Below are 27857 nucleotides of genomic sequence, written 5' to 3' on the forward strand. Positions count from 1 at the left end.
TGAAGGAGGGTGCCAGAGTTTGGCACGCCGCTCCTTGCTCGTGACAACCCATCAGCCCCCTCCCTCGATTTGAGCCACGACAGGGGAAATTGCACTGTGGGAAATGTCAGAAACAGATGGAAAAAATGGCGAGTTGTGGAGAGGGCACTATTAACAGAGGGACAGGGCACACGCTTGTCATTCGGCCATGTCTTAACATCTGAAGACAGACCAGACGGAGGTAAACAGAAGTCGTTCCCCTTTCATAGGCAAGCTCATGTACTACAGGAACCAGAAATGTGAACAGGTCTGCTCAAAAGAACAAGTTAGTGCAGTTTCTCTTGGAAGGATTTGATAGTCCCTTCTTCTCTCTGAACAAAGAAGAAGTAAAACAGCAGGTTCTCTATGCTGAATGCAACCCTTTCCTCGCCAGTCTAGTTGCACAAAAAAGTTGTGCAATCAATTTTAAATATGGCAAATGTTTACCATCTACAGTTTATACTTTATTCCATGAAAAATAATCCATTCTATTAAAGGTTGGCTTCTTTCTAGAGATGTACAGAAACTACCCTTGACTGGTGACCAGCCAGTCAGAAATTAAAGAGAACAATCTCATTTAAATCAGTGAACCCACCATAACAATTGTCACTTGGTGACAATACTCTTGCTGTGACTGAAGACTCAAAAGGTAACTGTTTTTAGTACGAGTTAGCCGTTTAAAATGGAATCAGAGGAAGCACAGAGGAGAAAGAAGCTATCAAATATACGTTCCGACATGTCAGGCTACAAGAGAGCATGAATACTAGCAGATAACATGATGGCTGCATTAAGTTGCTCTAATTTATCCGTTTCAGCTTTTAACCTCAGTCACCTATGCAACACGCTGTATTTGAAATGTTGGCAGCCTGTTCAATGTCTCAGATTTAAAGATAAGGCTAGACATTTTGAACAAAATACACACAATGAGTTTTAGTAATGCCAACTATGCTAATTGCTAACAGACGATGCTAAAGATGGTTCAAAATATTATCTTCCTTTTAAAATAGTTTTGAAACCTTATTTTATAGCCACTGTCTCAGCATGACGTCTATAGTCCTAATTTATCACCACTTACCACTAGAAAATCTCATCTCTTCCTGTGCAATCGATCTTAGAGAACCCAGAATTGGCTAAAATAGTCAGAGAAGGATCTTAGAAAAAATGATTGGAAATCAGCAGCAACATTCTGAGTCGTGCATTTCTACGTCTTACTCTCTTAATTTTAGATTTGAAATATATTCTGGTAAAAAGAAGGAACTGGGAGGCCATGCAGACGTTTAAGGCCTCACTCTTCTCCCCACGCACATATGGCAAGCTCTCAAGCACAAACCGAACCCATGATGTTAGCAAAACAGTAGGTTTCACTTACCAAGTGACCTGGCAACGTCATTCAACTTCTCTTGGGAGCGACTGATCAACATCATGGCAAACCCTCGACGAGCCAACTAAAGCATTAAAAAAAAAACTTAAATCATATTCTTTAAATGCAACTTATACAGCCAGACGTGACACATACAACGTTCTTAATGTGACAGTAAATTTTTGATGAAGAACATGGTTAATGTTATGTACATGTATGCCGTTTCCAATGGAAACAAGTGGATCAGCTTTAAAATAGGTGAACAGGTGAAAAGTTAAAGAGGGAAATGATGATCTCCTACTGAATGGGCACTGCAAATAAACAGTTTGACTTGTTTGAGTTGCAGGCTGCTAAAGTTACTAAAGTTGCTAAGGTGACACTAATTAAAAAACCTGAGATCAAAAAAAACAACAACAAAATTACAATTTTCCCTTGATTCTCTCTGATCAGTAAGACTTTCCTAATTATTAACTGTATCAAAACAAGAAAGTCTCACACTTGTTGGTTTACAGGCATATCAACCAACAGCATGCACTTTGATGCACTTTTGGGTTTAATAAAAAAAAATTAAAATCAGGTAAAGGTTAGGGGATCAGTGGGGATAATTGTGTAATTCCTTTGTTTTCTGCTGGATTTAAGAACTTGCAGCATATTGTTTTCCTTTTTTAAATACATCATATTAAAGAGCTTAGAACTGGAGAAATAATAAAATTCTATACTGGCAGGTCAGACCTAAACACAAACGTTTATTGTGAGAAAAGGTTGGATTGGTGCATCTCTACAAGCAACTGTTTGATGTGGGTTTTTTCCATTATGATCATGTGCTGGGTACACAAGTTTGTATTAAAGTGTGCACGCATGTAAATGGGTCTGTACAAATTCTCCCCTACTGTTTGTTACCTATAAGTGAACAGTGTATGTGCATAAGTCACAGACTTTCCAAGTAAGGAAAAACGAGCAGAGAGCTTTACCTCCTCCGCGTAGGATTTCCCGATGCCATCTGTGGCTCCTGTCACAACTGGGGAGAAACAGAGGAAAACTATAAATAGGAGGTCAAGGTAAGTTAAAGTTGGCAAGCACACAGCAGGGCTTTAGTCAAGAAGACTTTAAATGCATGAGTAAGTGAACGTCTCAAAGCTGGGACTGAAATAATTCTTGTCAAAGTGAGAAAATATAATCTAACAGTTAAAATGACTCAGTCATGCTTTAATGGAAAAGAAAAACAAAAAAAAACTCAGAATTTCTTCTGGCTTAGGAACTGAAATCAAATCTTTGTTCAGAAAGTTATGACGCAGTCGCATCAGGTTTGACCACTTGCATAAGTCAACGCCCAAAAATGCCAAAAAGACAGTCATCGCAAGATCAGTTGAACACGCCCTGCAACAAAACTCGTCTGCTACTGGGGAAGGAACATTACAGGCTATACAAGGACAGATATTTCCTTCAACCAAATAAAAAGAATCATGTGCAGCACAGTTTTACAACACATACACCGCAGGAAATCAGTGTGGATATAAAAACAAATGAGAACCTCTTACATTAATGCCAGATACCTTGCTTATTTTTATGTAATTGTGGTGTGCATGGCTGAAGATTCTCCCTAGTTCAGACATCGAGTGGCGTACAAGAAGTACTGGAAGGCAAGTGTGGTGCAGAAAGGTTTGGTAAAAGCAGACGATTCTCATATAAGATAGCACAAAGGCTGAGATGATGAAGCAGGAAACTGAATTTCTTGTGTTCAGAGTGCTCCTCACTTCATCTAGCAGAATAGGCCATTTTCAAAGTTGTACTGCCCATCAACCCCTTTTAAATTGATTAAGGAGATGATAGATAAAAAAGAAGGAAGACAACTATATGAAGAGGAGTACATTGGTGGTCATATATATATATAGACATACATACATACAACACACACAACATTCGCTTGCAGAGGGCTGGGTAAAAAGGAAGATTACAGAGGGATGCAGAGAGGAGGGAGTGATGACGAACATGGAGAGGGAGAAAGGAGGGTGAAGTGGGGTAGGGAGGGATCCTAGGGGTGGCTAAAAATAGAACTGGAGCGAAGCAAGAGAACAAAAGAACGGAGGAGATATACAGAATGGAGATCAGAGCAGACGGGAAGAGAGGGAAAAGTGAGTGAATGACAAGGAGAGGAGCTAGAGGCACTTGCACCATTGTAAAATGGGAAAGGGAGAGCAAGAATCTCTGGTCATTTTTAAACCTCCACCCTCCTCATGTTAAGAATGAAACGCTCCATGGCAGAAAAGCCTCAATGGGCACGGGTTGTACCAAATCTGGTTGAGGCTGCAGCTGCAGGGGAAGGAGGCAGGGAGGAGGACACAGCTGCTCCAAAGAAAAATGGCTGGGGAGGGAGAGGGTGGTACCCCTGTCGACAGGATGGGAAACAGGGTTTGTTTCATGAGCTGCAGCAATTTACAACACTGGAAAAATGTAAAGGGATGTGAACTGTTGGAGGGGAAAAGTGCAACTGGAAGAAGAAGTTGTAACATTATGAAACTTCAAGGACCCAAAAAGAAATTCACCCAAAAGAAAAAAAAAAAAAAAAAAAAAAAGAAGTCTCAACACATTGAGCACATTCCTCCCTCATTGGACAAAACCACTTCCCCAAAAGGGAGCTAGGACAGGTATCCTTTGCTGGAATTTCTGGCTATCGGGTGAAGAAAATGTTGCTCATTTGTAATGGAACAAGAACACAACAAAATGCACGTACAACATACAAGGGTTGGACAATGAAACTGAAACACCTGGTTTTAGACCACAATAATTTATTAGTATGGTGTAGGGCCTCCTTTTGCGGCCAATACAGCATCAGTTCGTCCTGGGAATGACATATACAAGTCCTGCACAGTGGTCAGAGGGATTTTAAGCCATTCTTCTTGCAGGATAGTGGCCAGGTCACTACGTGATACTGGTGGAGGAAAACGTTTCCTGACTCGCTCCTCCAAAACACCCCAAAGTGGCTCAATAATATTTAGATCTGGTGACTGTGCAGGCCATGGGAGATGTTCAACTTCACTTTCATGTTCATCAAACCAATCTTTCACCAGTCTTGCTGTGTGTATTGGTGCATTGTCATCCTGATACACGGCACCGCCTTCAGGATACAATGTTTGAACCATTGGATGCACATGGTCCTCAAGAATGGTTCGGTAGTCCTTGGCAGTGACGCGCCCATCTAGCACAAGTATTGGGCCAAGGGAATGCCATGATATGGCAGCCCAAACCATCACTGATCCATCCCCATGCTTCACTCTGGGCATGCAACAGTCTGGGTGGTACGCTTCTTTGGGGCTTCTCCACACCGTAACTCTCCCGGATGTGGGGAAAACAGTAAAGGTGGACTCATCAGAGAACAATACATGTTTCACATTGTCCACAGCCCAAGATTTGCGCTCCTTGCACCATTGAAACCGACGTTTGGCATTGGCATGAGTGACCAAAGGTTTGGCTTTAGCAGCCCGGTCGTGTATATTGACCCTGTGGAGCTCCTGACGGACAGTTCTGGTGGAAACAGGAGAGTTGAGGTGCACATTTAATTCTGCCGTGATTTGGGCAGCCGTGGTTTTATCTTTTTTGGATACAATCCGGGTTAGCACCCGAACATCCCTTTCAGACAGCTTCCTCTTGAGTCCACAGTTAATCCTGTTGGATGTGGTTTGTCCTTCTTGGTGGTATGCTGACATTACCCTGGATACCGTGGCTCTTGATACATCACAAAGACTTGTTGTCTTGGTCACAGATGCGCCAGCAAGACGTGCACCAACAATTTATCCTCTTTTGAACTCTGGTATGTCACCCATAATGTTGTGTGCATTTCAATATTTTGAGCAAAACTGTGCTCTTACCCTGCTAATTGAACCTTCACATTCTGCTCTTACTGGTGCAATGTGCAATCAATGAAGACTGGCTACCAGGCTGGTCCAATTTAGACATGAAACCTCCCACACTAAAATGACTGGTGTTTCAGTTCATTGTCCAACCCCTGTAACTGTTTGAACCTCAGCACATACACACAAGCCTAACATGCAGATAAAGTAATGCAGGAATGCTCTCCGACTACAAACCCGTCCAGGCTGATCTGTTAGTTTAAGATGGATATTCCTAGCAGACTGCATTCCTAAGATTAGGAATTCAGTTGGTAATTTTCCAAGTGTACACCTCCAACGAAGAACCTTCACTATGAACCCTTTTATGCACATTAAATATGATGTAGTGCTCGTAATTTTCAGCATGGACAGAAAAATTCATTAAAAAAAAAAAAGGTATAAAGAACAAGACAGACATGGGCATTTATCTACAGATAGCCATGGTGCATTTAAAATATCCACCAAAAAAAAAAAAATTATTTAAAAAGGAACTCAAATGTGTATCTGCCCATCTTTTGAAATAATCTGGAATGTCTTGTTTTACCTTTAACCCCTATTAGAGTCAAACAACCACCTTAGCAGTATAAGAGAATTACAATCAAGGTCACATGTAGGGGATTTTTCCAGAAAAAAAAAAAGGCATGATGCACATTAAGCTCAATAATCATTACAGCCACAAGAAAAGCCATTTTAAAACTTAATATACATCTATTATTTTTATTTGTGCAACCCCCAATTTTCTTACAAAATGCCTTTTCTTCATCCCACTGCGTTTTTATCATTCCCTCATGTGACCAACGCATGGCATCAGTGACAAAGCACCAACGTTCAATAAAGGCATACGGAATCGAGCTTGTGAGTGACAGCAACACTGATGCAAACATACTGAATGTATGTTGATGGGGCACAGAATGCTGTATGTGTGTGAGGAAAGGGACTGGAACCTGGGTCGCTCTGTCCATGTTCTGCTACCCATACCAACACGTCTGAGAAACTGGTCCATCGTTGCTGGGCTCTGGGTGACCTGACGGGGGCGCGTTTGCACTGCAGCTCAACTGTGCCTGGTGTTGCACAATACATTCAGAGGTATTGAGATCCCCCATCCTTTTCTGTCTCCCTCCCTCCCTCAGCAGTGGAGCAGCCCCTGCCTGCAGCTTGCTCACTATTCTGAGGGTCTAAAAAAAGCAGCTAGGGGAGTAAAAATAGCAGCACCTGCACTGGCTCATCTGGGAGCTGCCTGCCACAACACCTGAATACCAATAAGATCCCCTACCATCATGGTCACAATGCCAAGGAGGATGCTGGATCCTTAACCCTCCACGTAATGCTCCTACGCCTGCATTAGCACTGCAAGCATGGATAAGAGGAAACCACTTACGTTAGTAAAGCTAAACGGAGAATCACAATCCAAATCATGATTCTTCGATTATGTAACGGTGAGGAACACAATGACTGCAGCTTCACTGTCGTACCCATCCCAAAAAGAGAAACTCATCCTCCCACTTTTCACATTCATTCAAAACACACACATACACCTGCGGGGGAAGTCACATGGGTGATGTAAACACTGACAAAAATAAATCTCGATCAAGCCAAAAGGAGACTGAGATTGGTGAGGGAGGGTGAGGGGCAACAGAGGGGAAAACAGAACAAGTACTTCAGAGCTGCTCAAGATAGGTCATGAATCTATTATGGGGATGAGAGCAATAAATAAAAAATTTTTTTCTAAAAGCAGTGTCACTATTTTTTCCTCTAGTCGTTTTCGTTGTCTTAAAGTTCATTTTCACTGCTTTATGAGAGACTGAGACTTTGGCACAACTAGATTCGCTTATATTGTGTGAAACAAAGGAATTAAACGCCATCCTATATATTTTTTTAGTCTCTTCAACCTGCAGCCAAAAGAAAATATTTAAATCGAGCTACAAATAAAACCATTAAATTCCCCTATCAAATTAAAAGATGCACTTTTTTGAACCCAACATACCCCATAAGTTTATTTAGGGATCAAATATTTGCACGCTGCTTAGGTGATGTAATGTAAGCATAACTTCATAGAAATCATTCCTCCGAGAACATCCTGGAAGGACTGGCGTCAATTGGCAGATGACAATATCTTAAAATCTAAACCTACCACATTTTCATGAAATGGTTGTAAAACAGCTCTAATGAGAACTTGTTTTAATTTCAGTGCTGCAGAATTTCTGCTACTTTTTAGGGCAAAGTCAACAAATTTGACAAATTCTGAAAAGACTGATCAACAGGAACAAAATGTTCTAAAATTCCCTTTTCTATCCAAAGCTCCTTGATGCGTGTTCCTTCAAATTCTAGGTTAAATTTGTGCTCCAAGCAACAAACCGAAGAGGCTACATCAAATGATGCCAAAAAAAAAAAAAAAAGGTAATTAAAGTTAAATAGACTCAAGTAAGGAATTGGTCTCATCCTCATGATTTGTTCATGACATTCAGAAATGTCAGTGTAACCATATATAAAACCTGAAATGAAAGAGTCAAAATTCTTTTAAAGTTGCAGCAAATTTCTACCTAAAAAATGCTAACATTCTGGCTTGTGAACAAATCCCTGGGAAACGCCAGCCCTAAAAGAAATAAAACTTGCCTATACTTGCTAAAAAGCCATTTTTTTTACCTACTTTGAGAGGTTGACAGGCAAACAAAGATAATTGCAAAAAATGAAGGACGGCACAGACATCACTTTGCCAAGAATATGTGCAAAACGGTCTAAGAAGGGCTTTAAATGATGGAGAAGCATTTCCCCCCCTTCTTCGTGTTTTCTTTACAGCACCCGCTCCTCCGACACGCGAGTGTCTGTTCATGAGAAGAGCAGTGCTCTTAGCATCCATCCACACATACACAGAGCACTAAAGGGAAGCACAGTCACAAGGATAACAGGAGACCCTACAGCCAGAGAGACACGCACGAGGACCGATTTCATTCACATGTGCACATTTCATTTAAAGCCCAATTCATAAAAAAATAAATCCCCAAAATGTTTGCCTATAGTAACATGTTCATTTGCTTAGAGGGTGTGTTGATGAACGTGTGTGTTTCTCTAAACAGAGAACTGACCCCTGCCCATGTCACTCATGTGTTTTGCTGGTGAATGGCTGCATCCTCTTTACATAATCGAGCCATTTTCTGAATAAACTAATGTCAAAGGGAAGTAGGGGTGGAAACAGATGCACACCCAATCAGATCCCCCCTCCGTTCTCTGTCTAAATTTAGTTCTCTATAATAGAGTTTTACAAGCACGCAACAGAGCAGACACTGGCGCTTGCTTACATAATATGGCCAAGCTGGAGTCTAAGACTGAAGGAGGGAATGGGGTGAGGAAAACCCAAGGAGAACTGCATATTTGACTAGAAAGCTGCATAACTGTCTAAAAAAAAAGATGCTTTAATAGCTTTGGATGCTGCATTGTAATATTTTCTTCTTGCAGAATGAATATCTGACTTGAACACTGCAGAAAGAAAATACTAAGAAAACAACAACAAAGAGAGCAGAAATAAAACATTTCCATCTTAAAGAAAAAAAATAATATATATATAAGAATCAAGCCTTTGATTAGGCTTCAGCAAAAGGGTACTTTTGGCTTACGAATCGAAGAGGGGATGCGGAGGCAGTGCAGCAGAGCGCCTGGACAAATTGTTTTGATTCATGCTGGAATGCCTCCATTCTGGCTTAGGAGTCCCAGCAACCTGAAAAGAACTCCAGTGGATTCCCTGATCTGCCTGTGAGAGCTGCCGAGCTTCATCCAACATGTCCCAACATGTTGTAGGGACGGTGGTGTATACCTGCTCCGTTTCTTAAAACATTAGATTATGTTTTGGTTTCTTTTTATTGCTGCGAAGTAAACTTCTTAGTTATGGAAAAACAGGCAAACCTGTCTAACGAGGAAATGCCAGTTACCAAGCCAAGTCAGCATGATTTTTCTAGAAGCAAAATTATAACTTTTTTTTTTTAAAGAAACTATTAGCTATTGATCGCTGCTTATTTAGAGGGAAATGCTTGATTTTATTGTTGTAAAGGTAGAATACTTGTGTGGCTGCAGGTATGAAGACACCATTTACTTCTGTGTTGTCAAAACAAGGAATTACAGGGAGAGAACTTGAATTCACAGAGAAGATTGATCAAATCTACATTTTTCTTAGGGCACTCATACTACAAAATTTAAACAATTTTAAAAGTCATATCCTAAAGCAACTTCAAAATCTACTGGTGCTTTATATTTCAGCTGGAAAAACATAAGCGAATAATTTCCCCACAGCTGTTATAAGGCAACATTAAACTTCGCTCCTCCTCCCGCACAGAGTCTGTTAAAGGCAGAAAAAAAAAAAAAACTAGTAAAAATATTATTGGAAAATATAAAACATAGGTCAAGCTGTGGTGGCTAGTGGGCTAAACTGGAAGATGCCTCGCCTCCAAACAAAACTCTGCTTAGGGCCTCATATAATCTTGGGTCAGCCCTGGCTGCAAGACACTTCCATAACCAATTTTTTGTTCAAACTCAGCATGACATTTTTTCTTCTGCTGCGTGCTTCAAAATAAATTCAAGAGCATAATATAAGCAGTGCTGCTTCTGTGAGCTAGCAATGAATTTCCTTTTCCAACCAGACCAGTGAGTAATTGCCCCCCTCACTCCCATGGTTACTTGTTAACCCACATTTTAACTTGGCTCCACCTCCCAAATTCTACAGAGTGGATTAAATACAGAAATAGTAAATATTCATAAAAAATAGAGCTTGCATAGACAATAAAAAGGAAAGTCATTTGTGTTGAGGTGGCTGAATCTCTTTACTTGAAGTGGGTCCCAAATTATGATTATTTAGAGGTGATCTGAAGCTCAGCAGTTTTGTTTCAGTAAGTTTTAAAAAGGGAAATTTACAAGACATGAGAAGCAGAACCCAGAGCAATACATATGAATCAGACTGAAACTAAAAGCTGCAGAGTGAAGCAGTCACCCCACTTGCTGAATGTGCTCATCAAGAAGAAATACAAAAAATTACCACCACCGCCTAAACTGGCTACACCGACAGATCAGGTCCAACCCGCTGGTGAGAACAGCAGAGCTCACATCCCCCACAACCGCTCATCCAGTGCCATCATCAGCCGTTGGAACCGGGGAAACCACTGGTTTCAGGGAGTGGCATGCAGGCGCACATGTTACGTTTATGTAGAAAAGTTAGGATGAAGGGCAACCTCCGATAAGACTAGAGGCCTGCACCCTGAGTCATGCCTTATTAACAAAAGGCCTCTGCAGGAGCATCACAATTAACACGCATAATGAGTCACTTCTTGTTATGCAAAATGCAGGAGCGAAACCTCTTGAAAGAAGTTATTGCTCCGTACAAATATCGATCTGGCTTTCATTTTAGGGGTGGAGAGAACGGGTTGATCAGAATCTATAAGACCAGCGGATGACGATGAACTAGCATGATTCATCTGTGCAGCGACATTCCTCCGCATACTCCGTCAGAGCCGGGTGGGGTGGGCGTGGAGGGGCATGAATTATTCCTAAAGGCACCCTACCTTTGCGTCACGCATTTACCCCCTCTCTTACAGAACCAATTAAAGATTATACCGAAATAAAAAGGGGATTCGGGACTGAACTGCGTCACGGTTTGTGGCGTTCAGAATAAACAGTAACCATTCAGGATGACCCCTGATTTTCTTTGGATAAAAGCAGCACAATGCCGACCTATCCCGACGCGAAGGAGAGCGAAGGAAAAACTGCGCAGCAGTCTTCGCCAGAGAGGAAAAGACTGGAGAAGTGGGTCAAACCCAAGGAAGGGTGACGCTGCTGGTCTTCAATGTAACAAAAAACAAAGGAATCCTACTGGATCAAACGTCTATCAAGGCGTCGTTCAAATCTTAATTATTGAGATTGAAGCGGAAAAGATAATGTGACCAAAAAGAAGAGATCATGAATATAACAAGTGAAGGGAAGCACGTGTCAAAATGATGTACTGACAACTTAAATGTGACACGTGTCAATCAAAAGCGGCGGAAATTATCTAAATGTGAGTCACGTTTTTATATTAGGTTACACTTTTTATGAGTGGTATTCGTCTAGGCTGAGAGCTTACCCCACATTATAAAAGCTCTCTGAAAAGTGCGCATAGCCTGCGCAATTTCGGCTCCTGGCTCACCAATGTGGGGCACCCCTCCTCCCCTCCATTGCCCACTTTCTCCTCACACGGCTTCTATCGTGGGTTAAAAACTGTGATTGGGATTCAAATGACTGGAGAAATTGAAAAACGAAAAATCGAGCCAATAAAGACCCATATCTAGTCAGTCAATTAACTGCTTACCTGCGCCTGTTACGCAACACAAACCTATCCTTGAAGTAAATAACACAAACAAAAACCCTTCAGGATGCAGTTTTACTGAATACAAAGTGAAGTTTGAGCCCCACAGTACCCCCCACTTTGGGGCTTGTGACCGCCATGTAACTGCAGGTGGCGTGAGGGAAATAATTGCTGAGAGCCGACTCACCTGCCCATCTTCCCAGCCTCGGGGTGAGAAGCTGCCCGTTCCCCAGGATCCATATCCTAAAGCCTGTGAGCAGCCTGTAGAGCAGCCACAGCGTCAGACAAGCCACGGTGAACGCACCGACCCAGAAGAGAGGCGTCTCGGCCCTGCTGATCATCTCATTCACGCTCTCCCGGTTCATGGCAGCAGCTTCTCGGCGACTCTGCGTGTGTGTGGTTGAGAGAGTGTGTGTGTGATACTGGAGACCTCACTTTTAGGCTATGTGCTCTAATTTCCAAACCACAACGTGAGAGAGTCCCTTTATAAGGAGGTTGTAGCATCACACACACTCCCACACCCTCCCCCCAACACTTGTCTAGCCAGATTTGAAGTGCCACTCCCACCTCTACTCCTGACCGGCTGCAGCAGGCGTCCTTCTACCAATCCGCCTCACCTCATTGGCCAGTTCCCACGTCAATCACCTCCGCGGCTTCCCCCATTCATTAGGTTTTCTGTGTGAAGCAGGGGCGGGACTGAGTCAGACCCAGAGCGCACAATGATTGGAGAAACATTACGGCAGCTCCCATCCGGAGTTTGTGATTGGCTGCCGACGGAACAGGTTAGATGGTTTCAGTGAGAATTATGAAACCTTCCGAACCCACGCTTTCAAAAAAACTGCCAATACCACTTTATGAATGAAATGGTGCCCTCATTGGTGAGAAATGTGCGCATCGTCCCGCCCGATGTAGCGCGTTTAAAGGCCCTCCATTGGATGAAGTGAAGCCAGTCTGTGAGGTCAGCTAAGCATGACTCACTTCACTATTTTTGGTATTCTGCCTGCATCGCTTTGGTGATAAATACCAAAAAAATGTGAAAACAGGTGCATGTAAGCATCCTGGAATCTAGATTCAGAATGATGTAGCAGTATTTAGATCCCAGTCCTGCTGCTCCTCCAAGTTATTGTATGAGATGCACAGCAGATAAAAACTACAATCCCCAGCACAATATCGTACCCTATCCACCAAAGCTCTCGCGAGATTACCCGCCAGTAGTAAATTCCCCAATCCAAAACATTGAGATGTGATGCATGTGTGTGTGTGTGTGTGTGTGTTACATAAACATTCAGGCATGCTTGTAAATTTCCATCGCTTTTATTTCACAGTGTTTTTAAAATTTCCACGCACACGTGCTCATAGACAGTTAATGTTTTACAACAAACAGCTGTCACCACTTTATTTTTCTACAGAAAAATGTCCAGAACTGTGAAACTGTTCATTTTTTTTTTGCATTACCCTCCACAGTTCACCCGATCCGCTTGTAAGCCGCCATGCTCCCCGTCTTTCTCCCCATCCATCGACCCACACGGGCAAATCAAACACAAACTACAGGCATACCAAGGCTCTGGGGCTCCAAGCAAAGCCTGCAGTGTACTCTGCAGAGGGGTGAGAGTATGAAAATGGATCTGCATCCTAAAATTCTTCATGCTGGTGTTCGCAAAATACGACACAAGGCTGGGGGATCCCAGAGGAAGGAGCTGCAAGTTGTGTAACAGTTTCATAACACATTTAGTTAAATGCAATATGAACAAACTGTCTCTATGTCATTGCAATAAAAATACATATTTGAATAAATGTCATCTTTAATATAAATAATTGATGGCACAGAGTATTCAAGGCACTGTTTCATAATAATAAGAATAAAAACGTACAGGTTTACTTGCACCCAATACTGCTCTATATTTACTCTCACTCACTTAAAACTGTGCACATATATTTATATTATATTGTAGATATGTTTATACTGTTTAATTTGTATTGTATTGCACCGACTACGCCAAAACAAATTCCTTGTATGTCCAAAAACGTACTTGGCAATAAAGCTTTTCTGATTCTGATTCTGATTAAAAAAGAAACTGCATTTTTAAACATTATATCAACAATTTAACATGTAACATAGCATATGCACAAATATACAGTCATGATTATGAAGCAGCAAACCAACGAAAATAACGTGTTTGGCAAGAGAGGGAAATTACATAAACTATTTAAATCCACCCCATCATCATCTTTAAATTTATTCTTTAATAGTCTCACACACACACACACACACACACACCTATAAGACTTAAAGGGAGTCCACCTTCAGATCAGTGTCACAATCTGGCTGCCAAACAGCTGTAAAAAACAAACAAAACAATATTAATACTGTTAGTTGTTCGCAATGCCCTTTACAAATCTATACACAGAAGCATACAAGTTCATTAGCACCCGCATAAAGATGTGTAAAATGACTTAAACTAAATTAACCTTTTGTTAATTTTTTGTTGGAAAATCTGCCTTTAATTTGAACAAATTTAATATGTTAAGAATTCTTTTTAACAACATCACTAGTGGCACAACATTGCTCCCCTATTCCTTTAATGTAAATATAACTACAGCATTTCTTTCAAATGTTTCCTAGGAACTTCTAACTAACAATCCATGACTTCCTGATTTCCTGGGGTGTAAATGTGACAGCACTATTTCTCTTGACAGCTCCTCAAAATGGGAAAGACAATAAAACAATTGTAACTGTGACAAACTGGACCAGCACCCTTAATAATCTAGCCAGCACAAATAGTGAGCAAGATGGTAAGGGAGGTAGAAACAACATACAAATCTAATTGTTATTGTTAGGGAACCACAGCAAAGAGTGGCACCATGCAGCCACCAAGTCTCTATAGTAACCAGTAGACAGCATCTACGTGCTAACCGATGGACAGCCCTTTGTGTCCTACCATCACAAATAAAAACGTGGAGTTTGCTAAAACCTGCTGATACTTTAACCGGAACTACGTGCTTTGGTTAGATGAGAATAGCATTGACATTATCAACTACAAAGACCCTAGGCGGGCTTGGTGGGAAACAATAGAGGTTAGGGGAGCTGAAGAGAAGAGATTATCAGGGTTCTGGATGATCTAGAGGAATTGTACAAAGACCTGATGGTTATTCTAACAGCAGGTTTAAAAACAATTTCACTGTTTCACTAAAAATAATAATTTTTTAACATGGGTTCTTTTTCACCACTAAATGCATTTACTTAGATTACAGGGTGATTACATTAATTTTATCACTGTATTCGATTTTTAGGGTCAGATTATGTTGATGTAATAAACAAGTGTGACAGCTGCAAGACCCCAAACACGCAGAGACAGATGTTAGATGCTGCACCTTTGCATTTTAGAGGATCCATTATTCAGCCTACTTTTAATTTTAAAAGGATTTTATAATACTAATAAACAAAATGGCAACCTTGAAGGCACGTAAAGTGCACTCCTCCTGTGGTATCAATTGCAGCAAGAAAACACACACACAGTCACCCCCACCCCCAGCATCTCCCTTAAATTGAAAGCTTTTGTTAAGTTTCTGGCCCCTTCTCTTTACCACACACCCACGTTCTCCCACTTCCACAGAATCCGTGCTGACCCAACTCTCTCTCTCTCATACCCCCCACACACACACCTATTCCTCCTATCCAGGCTGACAACGCCCAGCCAGCGCACCGCGGGACTCGGGTCTCCTCACATTCACTTTAGCATCTCATATGTTATTAACTGAGCTTTATATAGTTTAGATTTAAATGTAACATTTTCCGACATAACCACGTGTACATTTTTAAACGCTGAAAAAGCTGTCCCAGCAACTTTTGTTTCTTTAAAAATTGCTACAATTACATTAGACAGTATTGTTGGGAGCATTTAAGCATCACAGGATTTGCCATGATTTAAACAGATGTTAAGATTTCATATTTTCCTTCTAATTGACTTTCCCCTTTGTGTGTTGCTGTCCTGCTCCGTGGTGCTGAAACGCGCGTTTCAGGGCAGCAGGAGGAAGGACAGTGAAGCAATAAAGCCCCGAATCCCCCACCCAACTATTAACGTTCAGTCAGAGCAGACAGGCTTTTCCGTGCGCTTTTTGTTTTGCACGTTTTACTATAATTGCACATTCAGAAACACAATAACCGACAGATACTCAAAGTTGAACTTGTCATGGCCAAATGGGCAGACAACAAATGGGCGGAAACACTACCTCGTTGCACGTTTATAGTTCTGGTCCTTTAGGATTTACACGAGCAGAGCTCCATCAAAGGTGCATGAAAAGTTTACTTTTTTTCTGACCTGCGCAGGAGTTTCCTAAACTGTCCGAGAATCAGACACGCAGCTGGGACGCTCCCGCTGCGTCCTTTACGCACAAGAGCCCCCTCCCCGGAAATACAACGTCTTCACATGTTTACCTTAAATTTGTGCCACACCTCGATAGGTTCAGATTAAAAATGAGCTTCCCACGACAAGAAATGCAACATTTACACAAAGCACACGGCTGGTTTTATGGGGAACACTGAGGAGCCTCAACTTTCCTTTCTGAACCCTGAAAAGCTGGCTTTACTCGGCTCACTAACAGGCTGATAAACGAAGCAAGCTGAGCGCTTCCTCTCAGGAAAACCACAGTAAACTTACATGAACTCAAGCATCACATGTTCTGATTTATGTACCTTCCGTCACTTTTTATCCGACAGAGAACAGCGATGTCCCAGCTATTTCACCTGTGGACACACACCGCCGAGCCGAAATCAGTATTTTGCAAAGGAATAGTAAAAAGAAACGTCTATAACTGTTTCTTTAACCTTTAACATTTTTCAGAAATTATCTACGAAGACAGATATGTATGCATCTAGTAATTTCTGAGAGCTACAGATTGATTAAAATGGGTGTGCTTTTAATTCTAAGGATCTAACAGCCTAAATATATAAATCTTTATATGATCCAACTCAAACGTACACAGGGTGAGACATTTACCCATATTTGTTATGTATAAAAAATTCAAATATTAATTACTCATAGGTTCATGTCTACAAATTAAATCACCAATCCAATAAAATGTGATTTTTCAGATAGGTTAATTTGAAAAGTGTGTGTTTTTTTCTTTCACTATAGGGTGTTTGAAATTTATCCAACCAGCCATACATTTCAGTTAATTATTTTTATCTGACCTGACAATCAAAACCACTGGATACACACCTGCTCTGTGTGTGTTTAGTCCAGCCTGAGGAGTCAGAGCTGAGTGTGCAGCTGCGCAGCATGATTAGATGCAGGCCATTTCTCCCTGTGCTTCTTTCTGGAAGAAACACAAAGAGTTGTCAGGTTAAACACGGTGGCTTTTTGCAACACAAGCACACACTGAGGAGAAAAACTGTGCTGATCTCCAGACGTACAGCAATTAACTAACACACACACACACACACACACACTCACAGTGGCTCACTCTGGGCACTCTTCTTACACTTTCACATGTAATGATTCTTCATGTCTGTAAATTCATACTAAAGCAGCACTATTAAGAAGCTGAAAACCAACTAATGCGAAGCCTCCTGACCTTGTATAAACATCATACACAAGCCTGTAAACTCATCTGTCCTAAACAGGAAAGCAATTAGAATATTTATAGATCCAGGCAGTTATTTTGGAGGTGGGCATGCTCTGTAAAATTTACAATCAAATCATTCATCCATTATGCTTTTTTTTTTTTTTTTGACTGCCACAAATGTCTTGTCAAAGATAACAGTTTGACCATGCTATATTTTGATGTAATTATATTGTTAAAGAAATATTTACATAACCAGAAGGAACATGTAAAACAGGGATGTCAAACTCCAGTCCTCAACGGCCAGTGTCCTCAAACTTTTAGATGTGTCACTGGTCCAACACACCTGAATCTATGGCCAAATTACCTCCTCAGTATGCAGTCAAGTTCTCCAGAATCCTACTTATGACCTAATTATTAGATTTAGGTGTGTTGAAACAGAGGTACATCTAAAGGTTGCAGGACACTGGCCCTCGAGGACTGGAGTTTGACAACTGTGATGTAAAACAAAGGATTACCAAAATAAAAGCTGCATTCTACAGACTCTTAAATAAATTGTTTTGACCTGCATCTTCCTGACAGGTTTCTGCACTTGTGCCCAACTCATATCTACCACTGACACTAAATTACCTTAATAGAAACATGTCTCAGAATGATTTGTGTGGACCATGCTCTGCTTTGCAAAAGATACGTACCAAAAAGACTTTTTAAAATAAACTTTGTGCAGGAATTCTGAAAGGAAAAGCAGATTTTCCTAACTGCGCCTACGTTGGTAACTGAGCATGCACAAAAAACTGACAATGTGACCATTAAACCAGTTTCTGTTTTAAACCTTAGATGTTTGATTTTTTTGGATTTCTTCCATGTCTCTGTTTTCTTCATTTCCATGTTTTGCCATATTAGTTCATTCCTTTATATACTTATTTCTTAGTTCATTCTTGTGTTCTTTGCACTTTTAGATTTTCTGTTAGAGCTTCCTAGGGTTTTTATAATCTCTTTCCTGCTCCTGTGTGTTAATCATTCTCCCTCGCCTTCCTGCGTAAATTAATTATTTTAATTAATTATTAATTATTTTAACTTTAAAGACTTTTACATATACAATATTTCTAAATTAAGATTCATGTTTATAAATTTTGCATTGGAAACAAATGTGGATATTGTTTTTTGACATGCTTGTTGCTTTTTACATTCAGCCCATGAGTCACGCCCATTTACCTTTCCTTCCTGAGATGTGACATCAGGGGGGCATATGGTTCTTGCTCAAAATTGACTTTCCTGGTTTCAGGTGGTGCTCGTAGAAGTAAGGCGTTTGCTCTTATCTCACTCATCCTGCTACCTCCACCCTGTACCCATTTCTCCTTGTCTTGATCTTCTACTTTTTGTTTCATCATACTTCTTATTTTCCACTTCCTGATACACTAATAACCAAAAATAACAAATACACACACATAAGAATCAAGAAATATGTGAGATTTTTGAACACACATAATGAAACGCATAAATGTTTGATTAGGAAAAAAGCTAAACACTAAAATTAAATTAAGCACAAATCATTGCGGGCTGCATGGTGGCACAGTTGGTAGCACTGTTGCCTTGCAGCAAGAAGGTCCTGGGTTTAATTCCCGTCCAGGGGTCTTTCTGCATGGAGTTTGCATGTTCTCCCCGTGCATGCGTGGGTTCTCATCAGGTACTCTGGCTTCCTCCCACAGTCCAAAGACATGCCTGTTAGGTTAATTGGTCTCTCTAAATTGACCTTAGGTGTATGAATGAGTGTGTGCATGGTTGTTTGTGTGTTGCCCTGCGATGGACTGGCGACCTGTCCAGGGTCTACCCTGCATCTCACCCATAGACTGCTGGAGATATAAGCACCAGCTCCCCTGCGACCCACTATGGAATAAGTGGTAGAAAATGACTGACTGACAAATCATTGCCTGTTTTAAAACCAACTTATCTTTCTTACTCTTATCAACCCAATTCTAAATGTGCTGTCACTTCATCATAAGATTCAACTAAGCAATGAAATAAAACATGAGTCACTTTACACATAAAAGTGTAACGTGCTTGAGTTTTCAAAGTTTGACATCAACCTCTGCAGCATAAGCTTCCTATGCTAACAATGCTCCAGGAGGGCTGGTCTGCCTTCAGGACTACAGTCAGCCATTTTCTCTCAGACATCAGGGAAGCTTCCCTGAGGCTCAACTGCTGCTTAAAGTCTTTAATTACCAGGTTTCTTAAAAACCAACAACATTCAGAAAACCAGAGGTGAACTAAGACAAATGTGGAGAAACAAAACAATAGTTTCATAAGATGCCAAGGTAGGTTTGCATCATCCTCACCTATCTCACTGAACACTAATACCTAACAAAAACTTCAAACAAAATAGCTGGTAAGAATCTCATTATAAAACAATTTTGAGCAGGTAACCTGCTTCTGTGTTGTGTGTATTATCACAATGTCTGAGAGAACAGGACGACACCAACCTTTTTTTTCCCACACCAAAATGTTTCCCCCTTCACAACAAATCAGATTTTAAGCCACAGAGGTCCCTTAAACCCTGCTCAGGTTCAGTCCACCCTTTTATTCTGTCATAGTTTATTGTTGCTACTGGTGTTTCCACAACTTACCTACCTAAAGTCCTGTTTCATCAGCCTGCGACAGCAATCGCAAACTGTTGCATCTGAGGACACACACAACCAAAATGAGCCAAACTGTATTTCCAGTCAAAAATCAGCATCTCTCATTGCCTCACACCCTTTATCTAATGTGTACTTGAATGATTTTCCGAGTTCTGATTTCAGCAGGAAATATATTTAACATATAAAAGCACTTCAGGGTATTTTTTTTAGCTTGTAGTTATTAACATGTTTAAAAGAAGCCATAACCAAAGTACAGTGTATGTTCAAATTTAAATGATCAGTAACATTAATTTGTTAAACTTTATTTGTGTACCGCAGATACAGAACTTTCACTCATGAGTGTCTTTGTTATGACACAAAATACATCTCTATACACACACACACACACACACACACACACACACACACACACATCCTCACACAGCATGACTCTACCTGTGGTGTTTTACTTTTTACAACCTATGTTATACCTGGAGAATTAAACCCTATTCAGCAAACTGCAAAGGTTTTGTCACATAAGGAAAAAGAAAAGAATAAATCACCTCATTTGTTGAAAATAGCTGAATCTGAAAACAAAGTTTCACAAGGAATAATTTGAGGGGGTGTTGTTGTCTTAAATTGTTGCTTTGAACCCACAGCTGAAATATTTTTAGCATAAAAACTGTTTTCTTTCTCATATGAATGTGGAACAGGTAAAGAATTATTACATTTACAATTCATGCGCATCTGGGTTTTGCAAGTTAAATTTACCTCCACATGGTTTTCAGGCACAGCTGAAATCCATCATTCTGCAATGGGAAAACTGTTATATTATATTATAATATTATATAAATGAATTGCAGAGTTAGTTAATTTTTTTTTTTTTTTAAGCTCCTGATTTTGTTAAGAACACTCACACACATTCAGATATTAAAAGTGTGTATGAGAGTCTTTAGATGTGAGTGTTTTGGGAGTTTTGTAGAGAGTGTTTAAATCCTTAAAATATTTTCCATTTATTTTTACACTTAACTGGGCAATAATTGGATTCTACAAACTTAAGAAAAAACTGGAAAAGTATTTTGTCAGCGTGTGTGTGTGTGTGTGTAAGTGTACCTCCTATCACGTTTCATTTTTGCCCCGCATGTCTTTAAACATGCAGACATTGTTACACACTAATTCCTAAGATTTATCATCCTGTATGGTTCAACATTTCTGCAGAATGATATAAAATTTTGAGAGCTGAGAGTTTCACACACAACCGACTTTAAAAACAAGAAACATTTGTCGAACTCTCTGCTTCTTTTAGTTCATGCAACTAATTTCTTACCTAGAGGCTCACACATATCACACAGAGAAAGTCACTTACGCTCAACATCTAACCTGTGTCCAGACATTCATTTTTAACATACTGAAAGCAGCAAAAATATTTACCGCACACACACACACACCACACACACACACACACAAAGCTAAATCCGAATGCACATGCAGAACCATGTGTCATGCAGAACTGCAAAATCTTCTATACTCTGAGATAACTACATATTTTTTGTAGAAGTTTAAAATAGTTTATAGTGCAGATTTGTGTTCATTTAACATTTCTGTGACCCTCTCATCTATGTAGTTTGACATCCTTTATTTCATATGCAGTTGTGCACAGAAGCCTACATGTCAGTGAGAGCCTGTAGCATCCGCTCCTCGCTCTACAGCAATCCCTTACATCATTTGGTCAACATGTAATGTCCCCATCAGCAGAGGCACACTTCTGACAAAATGTCACACATGCATGCAAGTGTCTCGCAAAAGTACCACCAGCATCTTTAACTCTCTGACAGTTTGTCAAATTACAACCCCAAACATCAAGATAGTTTTATTAGGATTTTATGTGAACAGACCAACAAAAAGTAGTGTGTAATTGTAAAGTGGAAGGAAAAGGCATACATTGTATTCAGGCCTCCATGAGTCAATACTCCACCAGCTTTGTCCAATAAGAGAATTACATTTTTTGCCCATTCTTCCTTGCAAAACAGTTCAAACTCTATCAGATTAGATAGAAAGCATCTGTGAACAGCAATTTACAAGTCTTGCCACAAACCGTCAGTTGGATTTAGGCCTGGACTTGGACTAAACCACTATACTAAATGCTCTGGCTGTATGTTTAGAATAACAATAAGTGTCCTGCTGGAAGGTGAACCTTCACATTAGAATTGTCCTGTATTTAGCTCCATCCATCTTCCCATCAAGTCTGACCAGCCTCTGTGTCCCTGCCCCAGAAAGGAATCCCCACAGTTTGATGCTGCCACCACCTATTCCACAGTGGGGAAGGTCTGCTCAGGTAGATGTGCTCTGTACGTTTTCTCACACAGATAGCAATTGGGATGTAGCCCAAAAAGTTTATTTGTGGACTTTGACTAGGCCATTTTACATGAAAATGCATTGATCTAAACCATTGCTCTAACAAACCTTTGAGGTCTTAACAGAACAGCTGTATTTAAACTGAGATCAAATCACACACAGGTGAAAACAATTGGTCTCTTTGGATTTTATTTAGCGATATCAGATTAAAATGTCAATATTTTCTGATTTTTATTTGTAAAAACTTTTAATTTTATTTTCCTTCCACTTCACAGTTATGCTCTACATTATGTTGGACTACAATACAAAATTCCAATAAAAGACATTGAATTAACTAGATTTATCAGGTGTCTGAGAAGGGAACGCGAAAAAACCTTCGACATCTAATAAGTCTACCAATGAACGTTTAATGAAAGAGTGAAAGTGTGTAACTGGGATTCAGGCTTTATTTTACTCATGATTCCAAAGCATTTTATCAGCTGTACTGATTCTATGTGAAAGTTATGGTTGTATACTGCTGGGAATCACTGGAAAAACTTTGAGGTAACGCCTTAAAATGTCTCCGATTTATTAAATTAAATTACAATGCAGCCTTTGGCCAGAGGATTAGTGAAAAAAAGACAGTTTCCCATTTGTAGAAACTCCATCCGTTTTGCCCTTTTTTCCATCTCGACATTTATTTAACAGACGCTGAACTGTACAACTTTCATAAAACATTTTTTGGCAGGATGACAAAACTATTTTCATAATTCACAATTTTAAAATCTTTCTAATGATTTAGGAGTTGTGTGTGTGAGGAACAAAGAGATTGATCCACGAATGTAAGATGTATCACTGATCCTCCTTTGTGGGAGAGCAATTACAACATCATGGTAAGGATTTACCCCACAGATGTTGTTGCAGTTGAGGGAAGAAACACCAACATGAACATTTGGGGTATAGAGACAGTAGAGTCTCCCCAAATATTTCCTAAAGGTCCCCTGATGATCTAGTTTGAAAGCAACTCAGATGGACTTAAATTCACACCTAAAATGCAGCTAGAATTAAAAAAAATCTTCCTCCAGCAGTTTTATAGATTTATGAAATCCACCACATCACATAATATCAGGGCCACACTGAACTATCTAAACTGAATTTACTAAATCAGCTGTTTTTTATAAACTGAGAGATCCTGACAAGGACTAAAAAGTGATTTTAAATTGGTACCAACAAATATTGAGATAGAATAAGAAAACATTTTGTGTGTTTTGATATCTTCTTCGTTCATATTATACATGTAAACATATGTAAACAGAAATGTAGCTCATTTACACTCAGAGGATACAGGTGTTTACCTTTCTGTACTGAGATTAGGCATCTCCCACTGGTTCTGTGAGCAGAGAGGATAGATTCATCCCAAAGTGGACTGTCTCAGGTTCAGCTGCTGATGGAAACAAAGTTTTTTAGAAAAAATCCAAGTCTCCTCTGCCTTCTGTGCCGGAACCAAAAACCTTTGATCCTTCTCTTTATGTCCTTCTTCTGCTTTCTTGATGGAAATGCTGTCAGCTTTCTTCCTCTATAAGTCATGACTTGTGTCTTAAAAATGATACACACACAAACAATGATAGGTACAGGAAAACAATGGCACATGATGCACTATTTTGCTTTGTTTTATTTTTTTTTAAGTACATGTCCACACACTATTCCACAACTATGATAGAAATTGAACGATCTCCACTAGATCTTAGGAAAACTTCTAAAGATGAGGAATTAGACGTTAAACGTGCATGGAGGGACTTTATTAAACTGTAAAATGTTCTCTGTCAGTAGCGTTAACAAAGACAGGAGCTCGTTTTTAGTGTAACAATAGCTGTGGAGTTCCTCTGACCTGCAGAGATTATCATGAAACACACACACACACACTAAAGCAAAAAAAATATGTTGAAAGAACACACACGAGAAAGAAGCAAAGGTTCATACACTAAAGGATGCAAACATTTCAAATATTGAGAAAACACACAAAAACACAACCATAATCCAGTATTTTAAGAATATATAATTCACAAACAGACACTGATCGCATCCTTTTTACAAAAAACAACAACAGAAGAATTAAACTGAAATCACTGGGTACCATTAATATTGCCTGTGTGTGTTTGTTTGAAGTTAATCTTTTAGAATAATCTGCACTCAATGATGCTTTTATGTTTTCTCTATATTATGTTTTCATATAATTCTAGATTTACATGTTTTTATTGTAGCTCTTGGTTTTGTTTCTTTGTTCTGTTTAACAGGTTCTGATACTCATACAATAAAAGAAATTCCCCACACGCTACATTTAGTCAAATTTTTATATTTATAAATGTCTAATTTTACATATTCTATTTAGCTCTGATATTATAATATCTATTGTACAAAGCACTGTTAATTGTTTTAAAAGAAATAAATTAACCTGTCAGTGTGTGTGTGAGAGAGAGAGAGTGTGTGTGTGTGTGTGTGTGTGTGTGTGTGTCTGGATGAGGAGTATTCCCTGTGTTTTAAGATTACATTTACATGTAAGCCATCTTTGCTTTTGCAGGAGTTTTTTATTATCCTGAATTTATTACATTTGTTAGATGCAATAATGTTACATAAACTGAGTTCATTTATTTATTTTATGGCAACATCAAGAATTTTCTTTTTCAGATGCAAAGCTGTGGCAAGTTCTATAAAGAAAAGCAGAATTTTTCATATATGTTTTGTCTGAAATAACAGTTTTCTTTTAGGTCTCTTTGTCTCAACATTTCCGTTCTAACAGAGATCCAAGAGTGGAGCTCTGAGCCTTCAGCTGTACAGTCAGCCATTTTCTGTCAGACTGTAGCTTTTAAAATGCTTTCAGAACCAGTTATTCATGAAAATAAGAACAATGAAATCTGTAAAATACAAACAGCAAGCAACTGTACATTCACTACAAATGAACATTTTTCTTCCTGTTGTTATTTGTCGGCAGCAGCACTGACATGGCTACCCATAGAAGGGTCACATCAAAATGGCTGACTGTCATTTTATTTTAAAAGCTGCTTAAGGTGTTGATGTTAGTCTTTCAGGTGTTACTTTTTGAGATGAAGGAATTATACAGTAAACATATACATTATACATATTAAACATGCATATTTTCATATAATATTCTTTCTTTCTTTCTCACTACAATCAGAGGATTTCTTTCAATTTTTGAAAAATTTCCAAGACTCTTAAATTTAAATAAAAAAGACCCTCATCAACATGAGCCCAACCAGAGACAACAAATTTAATTTTCTAAAATAACTGGTAATTACTAGAGTTGTTCCTGAAAGCTGCACTTTGTAGCAGCACTCAACATAATCTGTGCTGAGTAGCAAACTTTCTAATGGCCTTTTATGTTTTTCTCAATGACCTACCATTTCCAATCTATATCAAAAACAGGAAAAGCATAATAAAAAGCTCAAAAACATGTACATGTGAACCTTGTTCTCTCTGAACTCTGTTTCCCTGTTTCAAACCACTGCAGTTCAGAGACTTTAAAACTTCAAAGTAGGACATTAACAAAGTATACAAAGCTATTTCGATTTTTGCAGTGAGTTAGTTTTAGGGATTAGCTATTAAGTCATTTTAATTCTCTGCGAAAAATACCTAAAACTAATTTGCCATGAAAACAGAATCTCTCCCAAATGGAAACATTTTAGAAATATGAATTGCCATACTTATCTCTCCACATTTACAAACATCATGAAAGAACAACTGTCTCTGGTAAGCTATAAAACAGATTTACTTTTAACATTCAAAGCTATAAATCTTAGTACAGTATATATTATAGTTAAAGGCCTAATGCATTAAACAAAAAAGAAAACCTTCTGTTTTAAATGGACAGAAGTCTCCAAACCTTCTCTTTGGCTCTAATTTTGCCAGCTATAGGATTCGATATTACAGTATGTTTACTTTTCATAGGCTTTCTGAATATTAAGCAGGTGCTTACAAGCAACAAACATCAACTGAAAAACTAAAACAATTAAAGAGGACGAAAAGTTTAGAGTTGTTGAACATCGAAGGGTTTTATTAGTGCTTTGTTTAAAGCCAGCTTCAAAGTGTGCCCCTCCACTGAGATTATAAATAAACTTTGAAATTCTGAAGAACTTTATTGTAATTGTAAGGCACAACAAGACTGTTGGTGGAAGGGATTTAAAAAAAACATATAAAAGCACTACGCAATGAAAAAAACTGTTTAAATGGGTAAAAACAGACAATATTAACCTCACTAAACCTAAGATGAACTATTTCATATGAGGTGGTGAGAAAAAAACGTTTATGATATGTCCAGAATCTCTATGTGTTGGAAATATTAGTATTGGAAATATTAGAATATAAGTATCAGTAAATTTATCGGTCAGAAAACAGAAGAGAATTTAGGACTGCGCAGTTTTAACATAAGAAAATGCTGCATTGGACCTCACCTATTTTTCTACAATAGCAGTTTAACAAATTAGATTTCACACAGTATATACGCCGTCTAAACCCAGGCATAATGCTGCAGCATTTAACAGCTCTGAGAGGGTAACTTTCCCACAGGTGCTAGGATCTGTCTGTCCAATAAAAAAACAGAAAACTTACAACCCATAAACACGCACAAACATTCACTAAGCACCATTGGATTTGTTATGATTTCTTTACTCCCTAAAAGTTAATGGCAATATTTGAAGGTTGCAAATCCAGATATCCTGTATACATGTAGGATCCACTCAGCTCAGTTATAGCTGGCAGAAAGTACAAATTTGGTTTGTGAGGTTCACTGGCCACATCTGTGACCAATCAGTGCAAGCATAATGTAAAGGTAAAAAATGTCTGCTATTTTTCCCCCAGGATCATAACTGCAGGAAATCACAGCTGTGATGTTTATATTCTTCAGAAGTGCTGTTGAGAACTGATCATGAGTTAATACTTTTTTCTTATCATAGTAAAGAGCCTTTTAGGTAAAAATGATCATCCAGTCATGATGTAAGGGCTGTAACCCTGTATCCATGTAAACGATTTCTTTAGCTATTAAAAAACTGTTTTCTAATTAATATGAATATGTATATTTTTTGTGTGCTACATATTTCCATAGGTGTTCATTCACAGTTTTGATGCCTTCAGTGACAATTTACATACAATGTAATCAGTCATAAACATAAAGAAAACCATTAAATGAGAAAGTGGTTCTAAGGTGTTTCTTAAACTTGCCATCCGGTTGTATTTTCACTTTCTGTGGAAAATGCTTTCCTTTAGTTACAGTATTTTAACCTTAGTGCAATAAACTAAAAGGAGGAAATTCGAAACTGGTTTATTTAAGGTTTCTTCTTCATTAACAGTAATAAGAAATGTTGTAGTGTTAAAGGGTTAAAAAGGGATGAAAACATTGTACTGAACACACTCATGAGTAAGAAAATGTTTCATTTTAAATTATTGATACATTTTATGGCTTTGCAAAATCATGATGTTCAGTCTGGTCATTTGAGTTAATCTTAAAAAACAGAAAAATAAAACAGGCAAAAATGTTGAAGAATGTGTCAGATTGTGTTTATTATTAACTGTTCAATGAACGTGTGTGTGTGCGTGTGTGTGTGCGTGTGTGTGTGAGGAGACAAAAGTGTGAGCATGAGTGTCAGTACAAATGCGTCAGAGCTTGAGTGAGAATTTACGTGCAAACTTGTTGGTTTCTGACATATGCAAGGATGCGTGTGCAATTAAACAGTTCATAAACCAGTTTG

At 39.1% G+C, this 27857-nt stretch overlaps 1 protein-coding gene and 1 long non-coding RNA gene across 7 annotated transcripts in view; both read right to left on the minus strand.

The window, feature by feature from the left end:
- hsd17b12a (hydroxysteroid (17-beta) dehydrogenase 12a) overlaps window positions 1-27857 on the minus strand; it is a 66594-nt gene that overhangs the window by 7915 nt on the left and 30822 nt on the right. For 4 of the 5 annotated variants that reach the window (XM_047353462.1, XM_047353444.1, XM_047353453.1 and 1 more), the window contains 2 exons: window positions 2350-2396; window positions 1388-1463 (listed from right to left, as the gene is read on the minus strand). In XM_047353462.1, the coding sequence (XP_047209418.1) occupies window positions 1388-1463; window positions 2350-2396 (123 nt within the window). Of the gene's footprint in view, window positions 1-1387; window positions 1464-2349; window positions 2397-11774; window positions 12104-27857 lie in introns of those variants that run through there. The other variant, XM_047353437.1, reaches the window with a different exon arrangement.
- LOC124860300 lies at window positions 12883-27693 on the minus strand. Of its 2 annotated transcripts, XR_007036314.1 has the most exons (7): window positions 23454-27693; window positions 19774-19826; window positions 18365-18567; window positions 16807-16903; window positions 16281-16331; window positions 13866-13924; window positions 12883-13284 (listed from the first exon to the last, which is right to left on the minus strand). It is a non-coding gene; the product is annotated as an uncharacterized LOC124860300 (long non-coding RNA). The 2 variants fall into 2 exon arrangements; XR_007036315.1 differs by lacking the exon at window positions 23454-27693 and having other exon boundaries at window positions 19778-23413.

The sequence above is a fragment of the Girardinichthys multiradiatus genome, chromosome 2, assembly GCF_021462225.1.
Source record: "Girardinichthys multiradiatus isolate DD_20200921_A chromosome 2, DD_fGirMul_XY1, whole genome shotgun sequence".
In the NCBI taxonomy this organism is placed as follows: domain Eukaryota; kingdom Metazoa; phylum Chordata; class Actinopteri; order Cyprinodontiformes; family Goodeidae; genus Girardinichthys; species Girardinichthys multiradiatus.